The sequence below is a fragment of the Phoxinus phoxinus genome, assembly GCF_949152265.1.
Source record: "Phoxinus phoxinus genome assembly, chromosome: 15".
Lineage (NCBI taxonomy): Eukaryota > Metazoa > Chordata > Actinopteri > Cypriniformes > Leuciscidae > Phoxinus > Phoxinus phoxinus.
Window position 1 is genome coordinate 30,079,731 of NC_136890.1, and position 18,777 is coordinate 30,098,507.

The 18,777-nt window shown below is 38.0% G+C and overlaps 1 protein-coding gene across 2 annotated transcripts; it reads right to left on the minus strand.

Annotated features, from left to right (window-relative positions):
• Positions 1-545: 545 nt before the first annotated feature.
• LOC307011479 (leucine-rich repeat neuronal protein 1) lies at positions 546-17,293 on the minus strand. 2 transcript variants are annotated; one of them, XM_079637197.1, is made up of 2 exons: positions 17,036-17,293; positions 546-5,000 (listed from the first exon to the last, which is right to left on the minus strand). In XM_079637197.1, the coding sequence occupies exon 2, from the start codon at positions 4,913-4,915 to the stop codon at positions 2,669-2,671; it is 2,247 nt and encodes a 748-aa protein (XP_079493323.1). In that variant the 5' UTR covers positions 4,916-5,000; positions 17,036-17,293; the 3' UTR covers positions 546-2,668. The 2 variants fall into 2 exon arrangements, with proteins under 2 accessions (XP_079493323.1, XP_079493324.1); XM_079637198.1 differs by lacking the exon at positions 17,036-17,293 and adding an exon at positions 8,518-8,609 and having other exon boundaries at positions 552-5,000.
• Between the last annotated feature and the right edge of the window lie 1,484 nt (positions 17,294-18,777).

Below are 18,777 nucleotides of genomic sequence, written 5' to 3' on the forward strand. Positions count from 1 at the left end.
GTATAGTAGCATGCCATTCTTTATACTAACTAAAAAAATCCTAATTAATTAGACTTTGTGGTTCTTGATTCTGTTATGATGTGAATGTTTCAATTACTGAATATAATGTAATGTAATATAATATAATAAGAGTGGACAGTCTACGTTATTATTATATAGGCCTACAGAAAGAGTTGTAAGCAATAAAACCTTTAATAAATGTAAAACCCTTCTAAAATACTTTTCAATATATCAAAATGTAATTGGGTTAATTACATAAATAACTGTATGATCATGTCTTGGTTTATAACATAGCAATTGAAAAGGTTAAAACTCATTTTATGAAAATAAAGACTTCCAAAATATTTTTATGCTGGGATAACATGAATCATCAGGGTGCAATTCATATTAAACAAATTAAAATTTCACTTTGTCACAAATGTTAGCAAATTTTAAGGGGGAAACTTTTCAGGAGAAGTAATCTTAAAGTTAAAAATAGTGTTTTGATACTCAGTTTTAGACATAAACTTCAAGGAAAAACAATAAAGAGAAGTTGTAGCCTATTTGTAGTGATATTGTGTTTATTTCTCTCAAATGTTTCTTCAGACAATCATTTCTTCTGAACTACTGCGCATGGATGTCACAACACGTCTTAACAGTGTAAAACCATTATTTTTTACTTTGAAATATAACAATATTTTTCCTCTATTACAAAATACCCTGCTATTCACTGAGATACAGCAAATCGTGTAAGACGTCGTTAGTGTCCTCCACCACTAGAGGGCAGAGTTGCAATGAAACATTTAATGCTTAATCTAAGGGGACATTTTCTCTGCTCTTCTTCCAGTAATAACACACAATGTGATTTACAGTCAGTGATGAAAGAACACCTTAAAATCATGTGACATGTGTACGAAATACATTTTATATCAGAACTGACTGCAAACATGTCAATTCTAGAAGTTGTCCATATTAACTTCAGTGCATTTTCTATCCCTAAAAAATTATAAAGTAAAATAAAAAATTCAGCATAAAATACAAAAAAATTACAATTACAATAATTAGCTCAAAAACTGAGCAAGAAAACAGATGTTAAAAAGATAATATATTTTCCTCACTGTCCTTCAGAGCTAAATATACCCTGACATCCATTCAAATAATTCATAACATAATTTTTTTATGTTGCACTGAGTCTTCTTGGACGTACAGTACACTGACAATTAGCGATGTGAATGCAGCATCATGCTAAAGCTAAAGTTTCCGGTTTGAAATGCCATTATAGAAAGTCATATGTTGTCCATGTAAAAGCTTTTATTAGATTAGATGACTGGAGTCCTCTCTAACGTAAATTTTAAAAAGAAAATAATAATCATCATTCTTTAGGGTTACATAATTCTTAACTAGGGTAAATTACTGAGTGCTCCTTTAAAGTTAGACCCTTTTAGAACACTTTTGATAGATTTGATCTGGTAATATTTCATTCATATCTGGATGGATGTTGGATTTGCTCATACAAAACAGAATAACAATACATGAGCATGTGTCTTGCATAACATTTGTATTAATCAATATGATGCAGGATTGAGCACAAATCTCAGTTTTAAACATGTCAAAACCTTTAGACAAAATTAATATTGTTTTAAGGGTGGCATGTGCAATTTAAAGGTTAATTAATTTTTCGAGGAGAAAAAACAACCAAATTGATTTGTTTTCCATTTTCATTCAATTCAGTTCTCATTCTCCACACTCACTTGATACCTTATATACCACACTAAGATTGAATTGTGTGAATATTGAGTTTGGCGACATATTTAACTGAGAAATGAAGCAATCTCTCAGTAATCAAAACAACAAGCGCATGATGAGGTGCAAAGCACAGAACGGCCCCATCATTGTCAACGAAGGTGAATGTCTGCTAGTAAATGTCACGCATTTGAACCACATAATCGTTATAGGCTAATGATTTTTTTCTATCAATCATGAAATACATTTTCAGGCAGTGCTAATAAACACAGCCATTTTCACACACTCTTCAATAAATAGTTATTTAACAATGCAAGAATAAATAAGCACAGCTGCGCAGTTGTGTTCCAGATATTAATTACATATGACAGTTAATTAGTTTGCAACTTCGTAGCACCTGGCAGGTTTTATTTTCATTACAATGCAGGTGATCAAATGCGACGAGCTGAAGACAAATGAGAGCAACGAGCACGCTTATGTCACCTTCTCACACCGGTGTATTTTTAGAAGTGAGAGAACTAGGAAAGGACTCACCCTGTTAGCACCAAAATATCATGCAAAATTTCATGCAAAAACTCCAGAATCTGAGAATCTGATGTCATGTGAACGCATTTGATATGTGTGAGGCGATATAATCTGTGTTTGTGTATTATCGTGCTAAGTGCTGATATAAAATTAATAAATTATATGAATTATTAACACATTGGCATGCTTAACGTGGAATTAGTCTCAGAAAATACAATGCAATGCAAAAGCATAAAATGTGTTTTGCTGCCCACGTCTGTTGGTCGTCTAACAAATCACAACTGCAACCAAGTGTGCTTGGCATTGAAGGGTACAATCTAAAAATACATATATTTTTCACAATGACAAATCAGTGACACATACTTGTCATTTATGTACACAACAGTACATACTGTTTAAAATGTCTCTTTCTGTTGTGCAGCTACCACATGTACGTTTTTGAAGTGTCTATCTGTGAGTTTTGAGGGTCAGCAGCACCTTCTTTCTCTTTTTCCGTCTCATTCTCCCAGAGGTTAATCAGCGGTGGGTAGAGTTCATTCAGGGGAATGGAGGTGGTGTGCTGCATATATTTTTTAAGAGAGTGATGACAAGATTTCTGCTTCATGCGCCGTCCCATATAGAACACCAACAGAGCCATGATGCAGATGGCGAACATTGAGCCCATGACGGCTGCCAGGGCTACATTGGCCGGCTGGGCAACCATCTCCACAGCAAAGCTGGCTTCTTTAGTGGTCACGTTGACACAAGAGTGCTGGGTCTGCTCGGTGCCGGCCATGGTCAGGCAAACCCGGTACTCAGTGGAAGGTAGGAGGTGTGTGAGGTTGTACTCTTGGACATCTACGGGGACCATTGCAGTGTAGCTGATCTGCGGGTTGTCAATCTTTACGGTAGCACTGAGCCACTTGGGTTGTGCCACCTCATGGTTGGAAGAGACGGCAAATGGGTGCACCTTCCATTCGAGCACCACAGACTGGGCATGGACAATTTTTGCCAGGATTACCAAGGATCCGGTGGTATTCAACACCCCATGACGACCTCCAAAAGAGCGTCCACCATGCCAGTTGCTCCTATCCACGTACACAGAGACACTTCTGGTGTCGGCTCCCTCTGCATTCCAAGCAACACATGTATAGAGACCAGAATCCTCGGGTTCGACGTGTGGGATCTCTAGAGCTCCTTGTTCTTGCATCCGGTGCTTCTTCTTCGTCATTCCTCCTCCTTCATTTGAGGATGGGGAAACAGCTTCAGAAGTGACTTTGTCACCGGTGGGTGTCACCCAGTAAAACTGAGGCGCTGGATCTGCCACGGCCCAGCAGTTGAGTGTTAGAAGCTGTCCTAAGGTGACATTGAGCAGTGGAGGGAAGGCATACTGGGAAATTAGAGGCAGGCAGGTATTGCTTGCCCCATTCCAACTTGCAGACACCACTTCCTGAAGGGATTGGCCAACAAGATGTGGTGGGGATGCACAAAGAGTTATTTGGGGCTCCAGAACTTTGAGGCTCGATTGGTTGCCCAGGATGGGCCCCCAATTGGCGAGACAATCACACCTGAGTGGGTTGCTATGAAGACTGATTTCATCCAGACTTGGGAAAGCGGATAAAATCTCATGGGGCAAAAGTGTGAGGTCATTATTGTGGATCAGTAGGGTGCGCAAGACGCGCATTTTTAGGAAAGCTGCTCGGTCAATAAAGAACAGGTGAGGGTTGTTGTAGAGCTCCAATTTGGCCATTTGTGGTAAGTTTGAGAACGCGCCCCTCTCAACCGCCACAAGTTCTTCCATGTTGTTCAAACTGAGTTCCTCTAAGTGGGGAAAGTCTCTGAAGTCACCTTCCTGTATACGGACGATAGAATTCTTGTTAAGGTCAAGAAACTTGAGGCTCGGTAGAACACGCAGGGCTTTCTTTGGCACGGCCGTGAGCTTGTTATTGAAGAACGAGAGACTCTCGAGATACTCTAATCCCTGGAAAGCACCCTCAGGTATTTCCCTGAGCCCCATTCCCGCGAGAACCAGACTGTGCAACTTGGAGAGGGGGTGAAAGTTCCTATCTTGCAGCCCAAGAATTGGGTTTTCCCCAATCATTAAGATCTCAAGGTTGGGTAGGGACTCAAACCAATGGCTGTCTATCGCCACAAGCTTGTTGGAGTTAAGGTGAAGCCTCAACAGGTTCCCCAAGCCTGAAAAGGCATTAGGACCAATAGAAGAGATCTGATTATGATTAATATAAAGCTCCTCTAAGCTGACTAGATCCTTTACACACATATCAGGCAGCTCTTTAATTTGGTTTTCCTCAAGGTAGAGTGTGACCAGTTGGGTTAGGTTACTTAAGCCAACGTCTTGGATTTGTGTGAAGTGGTTCTGGGAGAGATCCAGTTCCGTGAGGTTGACCAAGCTCTGGAGTTCTGAGGTTACCCTGGAGATGTTGTTGCTCTGAAGAAGCAGAACCTGAGTATCAATTGAAATATTCCATGGGGTTCTGCTCAAATGGAGTTCGTTGCAGTCAACAGTCTTGGCTTGATGGTAGACCGACTGAGGCGTGTACCATGGGCGGGTCTCGCAGACACATTGGGCAGGGCAGAAGGGAATCGCAAGGGAACAGCGACACGCAGCCAACACAAAACAGACTGTGATCAGTGAAGTGGAAATGGCAGTTCTCTCCATATTGAGCATCTCTAGAGTGCTGTGCCCAGTAGGTAGTTGACAGTTGGAGGGAAGATCTCTGCGAAATGGAAAACAGGAATTTTCTCATCCAGCCCTGCAAAATGAAAAAGAAAGAAGACATATAAATCATGCAGTTTATATGATGTCAGCCGAGTGCAAATGACATAAACGGCAACTTTAGACGTGATATTTATTAGCATCAGTTGCAGTAAGCGCAGAAGGAATATTAAACATAAAGACTGCAATTTCTGCTCTCCTTAAGATCACACAAACAAATCAAAGCAGCATTTTTTGTAATGAGTAAATATCCAGAATTGACATTTTTAATATTCTACACTTCGTTCCCCTGCCAGTGCTCAGAGATCCCTCTGATAATTGATTATTCAGTCATCCCTCATTCTAGTCAAACAGAGAGCAATTGAAGCGAGTGTGCAGCATTATTCCGGCCTGCGTGCAAAAAAAATACACCTGCCAAACACAGGCTCCAACAAACACATGAAAGGAGCCACACATCAAAGCCTTTGTGCTCCACCATACGTCTCAAACCCATCTTCTCATAAGTGTAAGTGCGCCTGGAAGAATTGCACGATCTTGTAACCGTTGAGTGTAACTGCTCTCAGAGGGGCTGCAACTATACGGCAGGAAAGGCAAAATGAATACCAATGCAATAAAACAGATTCCAAGCACTTTATCACACTCTAAACATCCAACGGACAAAACATCTCCAGGCCAGAGGCATTTGGGATCTCAAGATGTTTAAGCCTCAAGCATTTTGGCTACTTTTTGAATTTGAATACCACACATATTCAATCTTCCGCAATACAAACCAAGACAGTTGGAGTGAAAATAACCTACATACAACAACACAACGTGGCATTTGTCATAAAAAGCATTTTGTTTTCAATGTCATAAAAAGAAAGAAATATGCCCCGAGTTCAAACAGGAGCCTTTGGTGATGAACTACCGTTTGATCTCCCACTATGCCAGGGTTTGTGATGCATCGCTCCCCTGATTGCCGCTCGGTGCTAATGAGCTGAATTTAACTGGCAGGAGGCGCGAGAGAAGAACTGAAGACTGTGAGCTGTTAATAGGTTTTACAGCATGACTCACACAGACACTAAACTAGGAAAATCTAAAAGTCCCACCATATGTTTTCACAAATCTGTAATTGAAGATAAAGTACAACAGTATTAATTATAACAAACGGCAACACAAACTGACTTTAGAAGAGTCGTAACAGTGATTTTTGTCAAGGTTTGTAGTCAAATATTAAAATGCAACTCACTATATAACTGTGTAGCAAAATAGATATAAAATAGAAATAATTCCCATATTTAGGATAACCATAGATAGGATTGCAAAATAAATAGGCTAGATAGAAATAGTTGTTGATGTTAAAGGCTGTGTTTCCAATCAAACTCTACAGTCTGTTGATGCAAATACATCTGTCACTTATTGTGTTACTGTACTTTAGAAAAGCAATGCCAAGGTCATGGGTTTGATTACCAGGGAATGCATGAAATGATTCAATCAGTTCAGTTCATGCAATCAGAGTCAAAAGCACAATATTCATGACAAGTAAATTCATGGCTTGGTAGAAACTAGTCTAATAAGACAGATGACAACATGGAGAAGTAGTGTTACATGGTCTCATCCTTGAAAACCATGAACAAACCTATGCAAAGTAAAAGAAATATGACCCAGACTACAGTAAGAATAGTTTTTTTTTGCACTGTGAATAATTGGATATCTATGTAGATCAATTTACTTTTTATGATGAAGTATTTTTGACATCCAATGTAAAATGTGGGTCCTGAAAAAACATCAGCTGAGAAAAAAATGATATATGACACATTTAAAATGAGAGCTGATAAATGACGGAGCACTGAGCGGATGGAAAGTGACACTTATATTGTGCACCAAATGTAACAACAACTTTGTTCAAAGCACATCAGTGAGAGGATCAAAGTTTTGACTCTCACAAACCACACATCCTGGTTGCACATTAAAATAGACCCAGTGATGCAATCAAGCGCAACTTCCCTTTCTATTATGTCATAAGCAAAATAAGACACTAACTAGGAGAGCACAGGGTTTTATGTGCTTGTATGTGATCTGTTGTCCTAACTGCTCATCTGACCTTTACAAAAACGAACTGTGGTGAAACCATGCTACTGTAATAAAGAGCTCTTTCATAATACCATGGTAAAAAAAGGTACCATGGTATTTACCACGATGATAATACCATGGTGTCCTATATTTTGACAAATATCATGAAGGGTTAGGTGCCCATATTCATATACCATGCTATTTACACTCCAAGAAGTTCTGAAAAAATACCACGGTACTTTTCATAATATGAAAGAGCTTTTCATCAATTAATATTATAAACCTCAGAGAGACCTGACTTTAGATTGTGTGCTTTAAATGGTGGAAAATTCCACGTGTGGCGGCAGTGTATGACACAAGAAAATACAACACTTTTCACACAGAGTCTGGGGGTCTTTTATTCTGCTCTGCCTGTGGAAAGTGCTCTTGATTACAGCGATAGGCCTGTTAAAAATTCTCAGAACAAAGCCAGAATGTGGATACGACGCTCAAACGGCACTGGCTCTGGAAATGAAAACAAGATGGGGAAAATTACCCGTCCTCAATCACCCCCCTCCACACTATGATCTTTTCATGCGTCGAACACAAATGAACTCCCCTGAGAGGTGTGTTGAAGAGGGGCGAGATGAGACGGGGGAGGGGACAGTCAGACGGATGGGGTGTGTCCCTCTTTGCTGCAAAGAGCCTCAAACGTCTGATGTACCTCTAAGACTTGTGCTTTCACAGCATATCGGTGCATAAAAGTCCAAAACACTTCATGCAATCTCTCGCATTAGCTTGTTGTCGAATTGTCGTCAAGCTTTGGTAGGACAGATCAGATTTTAACAACACTAGCGTCACTTTTACACACGTACAACATGTTCTGTTTCTTTGGAAACAAAGCTACTGGGAATCATGATGACATTTGAGATCTCAAAATCCCTAATGACACAATCTCCTGAAAAAAGCCTGAAATGTACTCTACACAGGTATGTGAAAGCAAATGCTTTTAGCAAAAATTCATAACACAAGTATGCAGACCAAGCGCGGGGTGCTATAGCTGATATTAGCATTTAACTGTGTTCTCTTTCAGGTCAACTACTCTCAGGAGAATCATGCTGAGCAAGTGAAATCACAATTTTATAGCAGCTATCTGACCAATAAAAAACCTGTTTAATGGCACAAACAAATGAGGGTAACACCATCACTCTCTTGAGTACTGAGGTTTGTTACTGTCACGGTAACACAGGGTCTGTTTCTTTACATTTATGTACATTTACCAACTTTATGAAACGCCTCCGGTTCTACTCGCACTCCTCCGAGTGGGATTCGAACCAGCGTTTCCAGCATATGAGGCGTGCGCGCTAACAAGGATGCTAAAAACCACAGCATGTGAGCCTCTTGAGGCCAGGGGAGTGAGGTTTACCGGTGCAGCTCTTTACTAGCTGGCCTTCGTCACATTTATATCATCTAAAATGTTGGTATACTGTAGCAGCTTTATAATGCAATAAAGAAGCACATACCTGCTCAATATGATTCAATATCTGGTATCTGTTATGTCAAGTGTTTGGTAAACATCCTTGTAGTCCAATAGTCTGCACATTGCACAGTTCACTTGGTGGCCATTTTGTCAGCTATTTCCAATCATGCAACTAATGTACTTGAACGGGAATATAATATAAAAAAATATATTTTTTAGGGGGGATGATTTGAGCATAAACAGCGCAATTTATGATACCATTGCTAACATTGATTTAATGTTATAAAAATGTCATTTTGACAAAGTTTTATATATTACTTATATATAGCCTACTGTTTATAATGAGATACAATGACAATTTATAATATTCTCTCAATTCAAGTAGATAAAAGCTGAAGTTACAGGCTGTAAATCAGTGTGAATTTATTATTAAAACACTATTTATTAATATTTTAAATTCGCTTTTATTTTTCCACTTTTTATATTTAATTTAATTTTCAGTTCAAGTTTTTGTCAGATATTCATTTTCTTTTAAGTCTAGGTTTTTGTAATCTTTATTTCAATTACTGAAAAACATATCTAGTTTTAGTTAACAATAACAACACTGCTGAGAATAACAAGTGTGTCTACTTTCAGAAGAGACCAGTATTATAGCAATGCGTTGGCCAAGCATTTACATCAGCGTATATTTCTTGCCTAAGGCTAGAGTGTTTCTCTATTCTCAGTGCGCTAACTCTCACTCTGCCAACCCGTGCATTTTAATAGCATCTGGGGAAGAATTCTTGGGAGAAAAGACAAAAAGATGATAGTTGACACACAGTTATAATACAGAGCTAGCAGCTCAGATCATTAGATCTTTTTGATCTTGAGTACATATTGGGATTTCTACTTATTTGGTATCATGGAAAATCTCAACATGGCCTTTTTTTAATCAACAAATCAGAGGCAAATTCTCCCTTTTTTTTTTTTTGCTCTCTATTTATTCTCGATGCTGTCTCAGAGAAGCAAGTGAGATTGTAAAGTGATATATCTTTCCAATGTCCCCTTTCACCCTGCTGATCCTTTAACAGACTGGAGACAGATCATCTTAAGCAGAAGCCATCTTGTTTCCGCCCATCCGGCTGCTGCAGAGATCAGATCACCTTCAGCACTGAAGAAAGGTGGAGTATCTGTGAGTGTGTGTGTGTGTGTGTGTGTGTCTGTGCGAGTGCATCATCTGAGTCTCAGTCTGGCTGTAGCGTGTGACACTACTCCGCACGCCTGTCCGATCGCATTAGACACTGGGACGGTCATTCTGGACGTAACCCCCCCGGCCCCTCTGCGCGGCAGGAAATGGGGCCACCTTGCCTGATGCCATGGCAACCTGACAGGAAGAAGCAAAAAGGACCAACCCTTGGGGCTTCCTTGTGCATATGTGTGTGATGGGACATACAGACTCAGTGAGAGAGAGAGAGAGAGAGAGAGAGAGAGAGAGAGAGAGAGAGAGAGAGAGAGAGAGAGAGAGAGAGAGAGAGAGAGAGAGAGACAGAGAGAGACAGAGAGAGAGAGAGAGAGAGAGAGAGAGAGAGAGAGAGAGAGATGGGAAAGAGCTGAATGAAAGAGTGAATGAGAGACAGAGAAAACCACCTGAGTGGGTTAGTGAATCTGGAATGTAAATACACAGTCGAGAGATTACAGTAATAAGGCCCTAAAGGAAACAAAGATGAAAATAATTAATAAAATAAATCTTTCAACTCTTGGAACTATCCAGTTAAGGATATAATATAATTTATGTAAATTTTAAAAAAGTTATGTAAATATTACATTATTTACGTATATATCAAATGTATATGTATAATATTACAATATTATATATTATTACACTATTACAGACTTACAGAAAATATAATTGTTGCACTGTATTGTAAAGTTGAATGTTTTTATAAAGATAAATATGCACTGTAGATACATATATACCCTAATGTTGTCCTTGATATCACTATTAATAAGTTAGAATATGTTAAAAATCATTACACTATAGTGTTTCACCAGTTTCTGATTTTTGTGAAAAACAAAAAAAGCAGATTTTTTTAATGTGTCTGCATATCATGTGCCGAAGTCCTGATGATACAAAAACTGAAAGGACAAAAATGGGACAGATGTTGTTTGATTCACTGTGTCTTTATTATAAAAAGTTGTGCCACTCGGCTCAGTGGCCAAGCGAAGTGTACTGAACGAATGGCTCAGATTGTAATTTAAGCGAGATTATCCAGCCAGCTGTTCACGAGTCTGGTGCAAAAAGTTATACAGCGAGATCTTCGCCTTTGAGCTTTTAAAAGTGATTACGTTTGATGGAAACAAACAAGCATCCTGACAATAGTATTTACAAGGTGCCCTACATTTCACACTCTGCAATGTACACAGAACATAATAACGCGTTGCTACTGCAAACCATTAAACCGTAATGATATGAAAATGTTCACATGACTCCATACATCAGAGCAAAGTACAACAATGAAGAGCAAGACAATGGGTCTGTTCCCCGTGGATGTGCAGTAGTACAGTGGTGATTGGAGATTAGGAGGGTGCGTAGCCGATAACCCTCGGGGCTGATCTCTCTTTTATACACTTTCCTTTCCTTTTTATTTGCCATGCCTGAACACAGCCCCTCACATCTGCAAACGTATTGGAGCCGATGAAATATTCATAGATGGGTTATTAATTATTGAGAGCACTGCAGGCAGGTCTTTAATTTTCATCCTTGCCTTTTACTATTGGGTAAAAAATGGAAAAAAGCAGCTGTTAATTGGTGTGAAGGAAAGATGCATCTGGGCCGTCACAATTCGTCAACACTTTGTGACCTCATTTCCGACCCTTCATCAGCTTCTCACGCATTAATATAAATGACCAATATCAATATGATAGTTCAGGTTAACCTTCGCTGAACAACGAACTGTCTAACTAATGTAAATCCAGTCTATGGCTAATAAATATCTGCTGATGCATGAAACTTAAAAGAGACTTAACGTGACGTGGAGTGTTAAGAAAACCTGTTTGATTAAGAAAATTAAGTTTGGTGCTGCTAATGCACAGTAATATGACACTTACTTGACTTAAAGCATAACTTCACCGATTTTCAATCCGCTTTGTGTTGTTACAATGTTGGTAGTATTATATGTAAATGAACAATGTTAACACGTTCATCGTGTTACTTGGACTGAGAAATTCCCATTTATTTGTAACCGAATAAATGTGCCGGACAGCTCCAGAGCTTTTGTAAAAAATGACAGTCGGATCGACAGAGGGTTATTAACAAAACAGTTATTCTAAGTTTATCACTGAAAATTATATCATACTTTGTCAACTCCAAACAGCATTGTGGTAAAAATGGAAGACTATAGCAACAGCTTTCTTTCAGTTTTTTTTCGACTGGATGAGTTTGGCCTAAAAACACTGTGTTCGTGTTTGAAATGTTGACAATAAACACAGAGGCTTTCCATATTTTTGAGCCACTGCTTACAACACGCTGGATCCTTCACTGGAAACCGAAAGTAACTCACTCCCGCTAAACGTTTACTCTTTTAATTCTTGCACAGGGAACAATGAAGTCGACACCATTAAAACTAAAAGTTTGCAAAGAGGTATTTCCTACCAAAGCAAGGCGGTATTTGAATCTAAAGGCCCTCACACACTACACAAAAATGGGGCAGATTTTGGGCCCAATTCTCCTTTTCGAACAATCCTAGGCAAAGTCCCGATTATCTGGAGGGTTATACAGATCATCTAATCAGATTTCCTGTGATGTGTTAAGAGTGATTCAATCTGCTCGGAAGAACGTCGGGCCGCACAGATCTCTAATTATAAATGTCCAGTGAATATTTATGATTAGAAATCCTGTTGTGTGAGGAGAACCCCGAGGACAAACGGGTAGGCACTCGGTAGATTGTCACATGGAACGAAACGATAGCCAATCAGAAAGCGAGCTGACAGAAGACGGAAGCATAACACGACTTCAACCAAACCTTTTTCTTTTTTCCCCGATAATTTTCTGTAAAAAGCAATCTAAACACTATTATTTATACACTCCACACACTATAGCAACACAACTGTTAAATCTATGATTTTTTTATCGTCATGTTTGTGGTCTCTTAAATTTTGAAAATGATCCTTGTGCAATGGAAAATTATACGATTTTAAGTGTATCTATAGCAGACTGGGAGCGGTCTTGGATGGCAACATGCCCAGTGCATTATGGGTGTTGAAGTTTTGGCAAAAGAGAAAGACAACAGCCTTTTTTCTCAGTTTTCTCTAGTCAGGTATCGATTTCACTGTGCAGACAGCAAAGTTTTATTGAAAGCCCATTTTGCCAGCAGTGAACCTTTAACACACGTATAACAGTCAGAACTGGATGTTTAGGTTGACATGAGCCAGTGTCGCTATTCATTTCATCATTGCAACATCCAAAGCTGTGAAGAGAGTCAAATAAAAGCTGAAAATGTGCAGTGGAGCTAGTGCAGCGCTTAAATTAAATGGGATGCTGAATCAAAGAAAAGCCAGCGTAAGCATTTTTGCGAGTGAAAAACACTTAAAATTCAAAGCTTTCTTTTTTTGATGCCAATAAATGCAATTGTAGGGTCCACTAAATTATTTGCCCTATCACTGGGCTGCTGGAGTAAAAACACTGAGCATTAAATGTAAAGGCCCAGAACATACACCCACCATACAGCAGATAACTGTCCGTTAATACACTTATTGGTGTATTAAAAAAAGGACTGAGAACTGTTGCTGGGAGAGTGGGCTGAGTGAATAAAATAGACTTATTATGAGTCACTGTTTAAATGTCTCCAATGAAACATTACAGAGTAAAGTTAAGATATGGCAATATTTGAGGCTGTAAAACTAACACGAGCAATCTCTGGCAAGAGTCAGCATTTACTAAACAGAGTTGTGCGCTATATTATGGATTGGACTGAGAATGCCTTTTAAAGTCCAATTCAAATCTAGAATTTTGTCAATTTGAATGTATGGATGTAGAATTAACATAGAATGATATTCGATAGCTTTTCATAGTTTTAATACAATCATTTTTTAGGAACTCATACCGTACGTATCCATACCCATTAAAGCTAACATCCACACAACATAAGAGTTATTTCCATACGATAATAGTAATAATCAATGTTTAAAAATTCCAAATATTATAAATGTATATTTCCTTTAAGAATATTTGAAAATCCTTTATTTTACCCCACAGTTTACTGTGAAAAATGTTTTATTCGATTATTTATTTATTCATTTATTGTTATCTGAAAACAATGTGGTGGACGTATGGTGCTGTAAAATAATTTGAATAAAAAGGTAATAAAGAGTTAAATATTTAGTAAAATATTATATAATTTTTGGACTAATGAAATACATCTGTTGTGTGGATGTGTTAAAGTTCTTTTGATTTCTTTTCATTTAAAATTCCTAATCCAGCCATTCGACTTCCACTTCTGTGGGGTGTGGCTTATTTAGATTCTTCCTCATCAACTGAAACCTGCTATTAAATGGTAAGTGATATGAGCTAGCCCTGTGAAGGTGAGAATCATTTCTGATTAAGAAGATAAGGACAAGAAGTGGACAGGACAAGAGAGACAGAGTGAAAGTGAGCGAGACAGATAAGCCTAAATGTTGACAGAGACATGGAGAGAGAGATGGAGCTGAAAGTCTCTCTCAGGGGACAGGAGGACTCGCTCAAGGACAAGTCCAAGAGTTATTTCATGTTCGTTTTGTTCTGGGCCACAAAAGACCTGATGCATTTCTCACAGCACCGCTGGCTCTCAATAACCTCTCCAAACTAAAGCAACAGTGCCTAACTCTTCAGTGCATTATGCACCGTCAGCAACCCGTTCACCACTCAGGCTGGAGAGACGCATCCCACATCCAGCATGATCCGGAGGTGGGACACTTCATCACACACAAAACACACAACCACCGCTCACACTGAGATCGGCATTAGCATTTGACAATGCCTGAGAAACATCTCCACTAGAGAACTGTTCGATAAAAGCTTTCCATGGTCCCAAACAAGGAAATATATATTTTTATATATATTTATAAATGTACAGGGCTTGACATTAACACCAACCCGCCAAATGCGGGTGTATTTCAGCAGTGCTGTGTAATGCAGTCATTCCAGTCTTTGGTGGGTGGAATTTTATATGTGTAACTCTGGACCACAAAACCAGTCACGTGGGTCAATTTTTTGAACTTGAGATGTATACATCACATGAAAGCTGAATAAATATGCTTTCCATTGATGTGTGGTTTGTTAGGATATGACAATATTTGGCCGAGATATATATTTGAAAATCTGGAATCTGAGGGTGCAAAAAAAATCGAAACATTGAGAAAATCTCCTTTAAAGTTGTCCATTTATGTTCACAATCGTGCTGCATCCTCTCACAAAAATAAATGTTTTATATATTTACGGTATGAATTTACAAAATATCTTAATGGAACATGATCTTTACTTAATATCCTAATGATTTTTGGCATAAAAGAAAAATATATAATTTTGACCCATACAATGTATTGTTGGCTCTTGCCACAAATATACACGTGCCACATGTGACTGGTTTTGTGGTCCAGGGTCACATATACTATATACATTTTTCAATTGTAGTCTTTTAAAAAGGCATCTGAAATAATAAACTAAGTATATATATATATATATCATTGACATATCAATACTGAAATATTTGAAATGCTTCTAATACTCATTTTCTGCAGAATAGATAGCCGGGTTGATATTGTTGGTGTTACAGGGCTTGAATTTCTCCGTGGGATTGCGCATATTGTGCATAATTTTACTAATCACCGCAGATTTTGTGCTCACACCTAACGAGCGGCACATAAATCCGCCTCTCAGTGCTAAATCGAGTTCTTGTTCGCTGCTTATTGCGCTTAAACAGTAAAATACACACAAAATAATGTCAAAATGCCGGTCCTGGTGAGTATGTAAACACAGTTAGTTATGTTTTAAGTGAACGTAAACAGTTGAGAAAGAAAACACATGTGTAACATTATAATGGATCCGTGCATCAGGTCTTAAAGTGACAGCAGCCTAATATACCTGCTGCCAAATTATGAGATAATATTAAAAAATATCTGTATGGCAGTTTTTCCCCATGGTATCGAAGTATAAAATTGTGGCCAGTGAAAATGCAGAGTGGCTAGTAACTGGAAAAAAGTTAATGTGAAGGCCTGTATATAAGGACTATTGCCCCCTCAAAAAGCATTTCCAAACGGTATGGCACTAATGCTAATGTCACTGATAATATGTACACCTTGAATGCAATGTAAGTTGCTTTAGAGAAAGTCTACCAAATGCCTAATTGTAAAAAAAAAAAAAAGATTCATGGGCAATGAAATATCACTTAGTATGTCTACCATTGTAGGCCAAAACTGTTGTCAATTTACTGAACAAAGATCTGGCAATAAAATCTCACTCTGGGATTCTATCATTAAAGCAGTAAGAAACAGGGAAAGCAGCCCAAGGAAATAAATCTGCACTTAGTAATCAAATGGAGTGTGAGATCACATGAACTGAGGATGTAAGCATCCATTACGACTGCTAAGGGTTCCTGTGCCGTCTCTGCTACGTTCACTCATATTCCCACGGGCCATTTTCTCCTGGTGTGTTACTTCAGAGGTCTTCTGCGCGGTTTTATTTAGAGCAGCTATAATTAAACAGCGCATTTTTGTTCAACGCATGCAAACACAAGACACTTAAACAAGAAAACATCACTGCCAAAATTGGGCTATCAACTATGATGCATTGATTCTGCTTCTAAATCATATCTTCTAGATGTGCCTGATATAAAATTATATATAAATACAACTGCACTTCTACAACGTCGTGTTATTTCGTTCAATTTTTGATGAAACACCATTACCAATAAAATATTATTTAAATAATATTATAAAGTACATACGACTTGGAAAATGTTCACAATACAGTAAAGAGTTTTGATAGCACCATTTGGTATATTAAAAGTCAAAGGTTATGGCATGACAGAAAGACCTCTAAACATATACACATGCACATAACACTTTAAATTACAGTGTCATATTTTACATGTTACTGTAAAAAATGCTACAGTAAGACCAATAGAAATATGGAAACAGTTCCACAAAATTACACAGTGAGCAGTGTAGTTCTCTCAGTAATGTCTGTGTAGGCTACATTGTAATTTTCACTGTATTTTAAAGTGTGTGACCCAATTGAAAAAAGACACAAACTAACAAATAAATAATACAAACAAACAAGGCTGGTTTCTAATGTGGGTCTAAATATTTCAGGCTCTTTGGATGCTTCCACTGAGAGCAGGTGAAGACGAATTGACTATCACCTCCATTAAAAAAATCAAGCGAATCCAAAATAAAGGTACGAGCTCAGAAACTTCAGAAACTCTTAATATATACAATACATTTACCAGCAGTTTTATTCCCTCTTAGAAGCGGCATCAGTTTGTGAGTTTGTAACTTCTGATCTGAAACCACAAACGCCAAAGAGATGCTTTCAGAAACGCCCTTACCTCCAGCGATTGTAGAATAGATCCGATCCCGTGTCTCACTCTCACCTATTTCTCTATTATGTTGCTATTTGAGCAAATAACCGCGACTACAGTAGGCAGTTGAATCGATTTTGCGTTTGCTTATTTTAACCTAAAAATGAAGTCCATCATCGCCATCTCGGTCCGTTCGAAAGCTTGCCTCCGGTGTGAAATTATTCTCGCATCACCAGCATCAGCATCAGCATCGCTCCCTTATGCATCTTTTACAGTGTATTTGAAGCGCCCCTGCACGCCGAGGCCACGCCCCCTCGCTACTTCCCGTTACGCTGTCATTAACCAATGGGAACGTCAAGCCAGGTCGCTCCGCCAATGACACGCAGGGGGCGGGGCTTCGGCGCATCCCATAGCAATGATGTAATGGTCGAGTTCTCGCTCTCCCTCCAGGTTGAGCTCCTGCGGCAGCGTCAGGCATGGAGAATGAAGAATGAAGAATAACGCTGAGCTCATACACTCTCCTCTCGGGTTTCTGTTTAACACAAAAGCATGATGTCAGAGATAACTCGTAAACCTTTATCCTCTCGGGAACAAGCAAACAAAAGATTTTGGCATTCGTAACAGTGTTCAATAAGAAACGTAAGACATTTATTTTTATGATTTATTACATCTTTGTGGAAAAATATTGATATTTTATTTGTGTAGAAAGATTTTAAAATATATTTTTAGCAACCTTTTTTTAAAAATATATAACTATAACCTAATTGTTATTTTATAGGCTATTATTTTTCTTTATTTATTATTTTGTTCAGATAATTTTTTTTCTATTTATAGTAATTTATTTATTTGGAAAGCTTTTTATTTTTTTATTTGTATTATTTACTACAAATTGTGCGTTTTTTTGCTCATGAATTTAACCTTTATTATATATTTTGCAAACAAAAAGGTTTTGACATTTTTTATGTTATGATATGTGGATCTAGATTTTTTTTTATACTGTTATCAATTTTTTATCCTTTGTAGTAACATTTATTGTATTGCTTTATAATATTTTGTTTTTTAAAACTCTTCATGGGGAACAATCTTTCTGATAACTGTGTTCACACTGCAGTTTCTGCCAGGAGGTTTCAAACATTGCATGTGTTTTGACTGTGACAGATTTAGTTCCTCAGGTTTATTTAGTCATAAACTCATAATTAAAAGTGTTGCCTTCATATGATGAAACGCTCCTCTCTTCAGATAGTTTGATCAAATATGCTGATTGTATGTATGGCAACTTTATAAGATAGTAAAATAAAAGATTAGAACCACCAACCTTTGTTAATGAACATTTTGCATTATGAGGATGTACTCTGAAGATTTTATTTAACTCTGGATGTTTTCCAGCTGTTTTGGGCTCATGAAAAAGCAGCTTGAAATATGCAACAAAAACCAAGGGTGACTAATATCCCATGGGGCTTTGCCAGGGGAAGATAATGTTTACAGCCTCATTACATAACAATAATAAGTCATCTTTCCTCTCTTAGAAACGATTGCTTGTAAAGCATAGGAAGCATGTGATGTCATTGTTGAGTCATGGTCGTATCATGTTCTTATGAGGGAATTTGTCTAGTAATCGTGAAGGTGTTTCAAAACAGAATGTCAAAAGAAAATCCTTTATTTAATACTAAATCCTAATCATTTGTTCTATTTCTTTCTGAAATGTAAACGCGTTCTGGATGGACCCACAGGTCAATGTGTTTTACACCAGAACTGGTTTGAGAACAGAT

Excerpts from the sequence above, each read along its gene's own strand:
- LOC307011479 (XM_079637197.1), bottom strand. The coding sequence starts at position 4,915 with ATGCTCAATATGGAGAGAACTGCCATTTCCACTTCACTGATCACAGTC.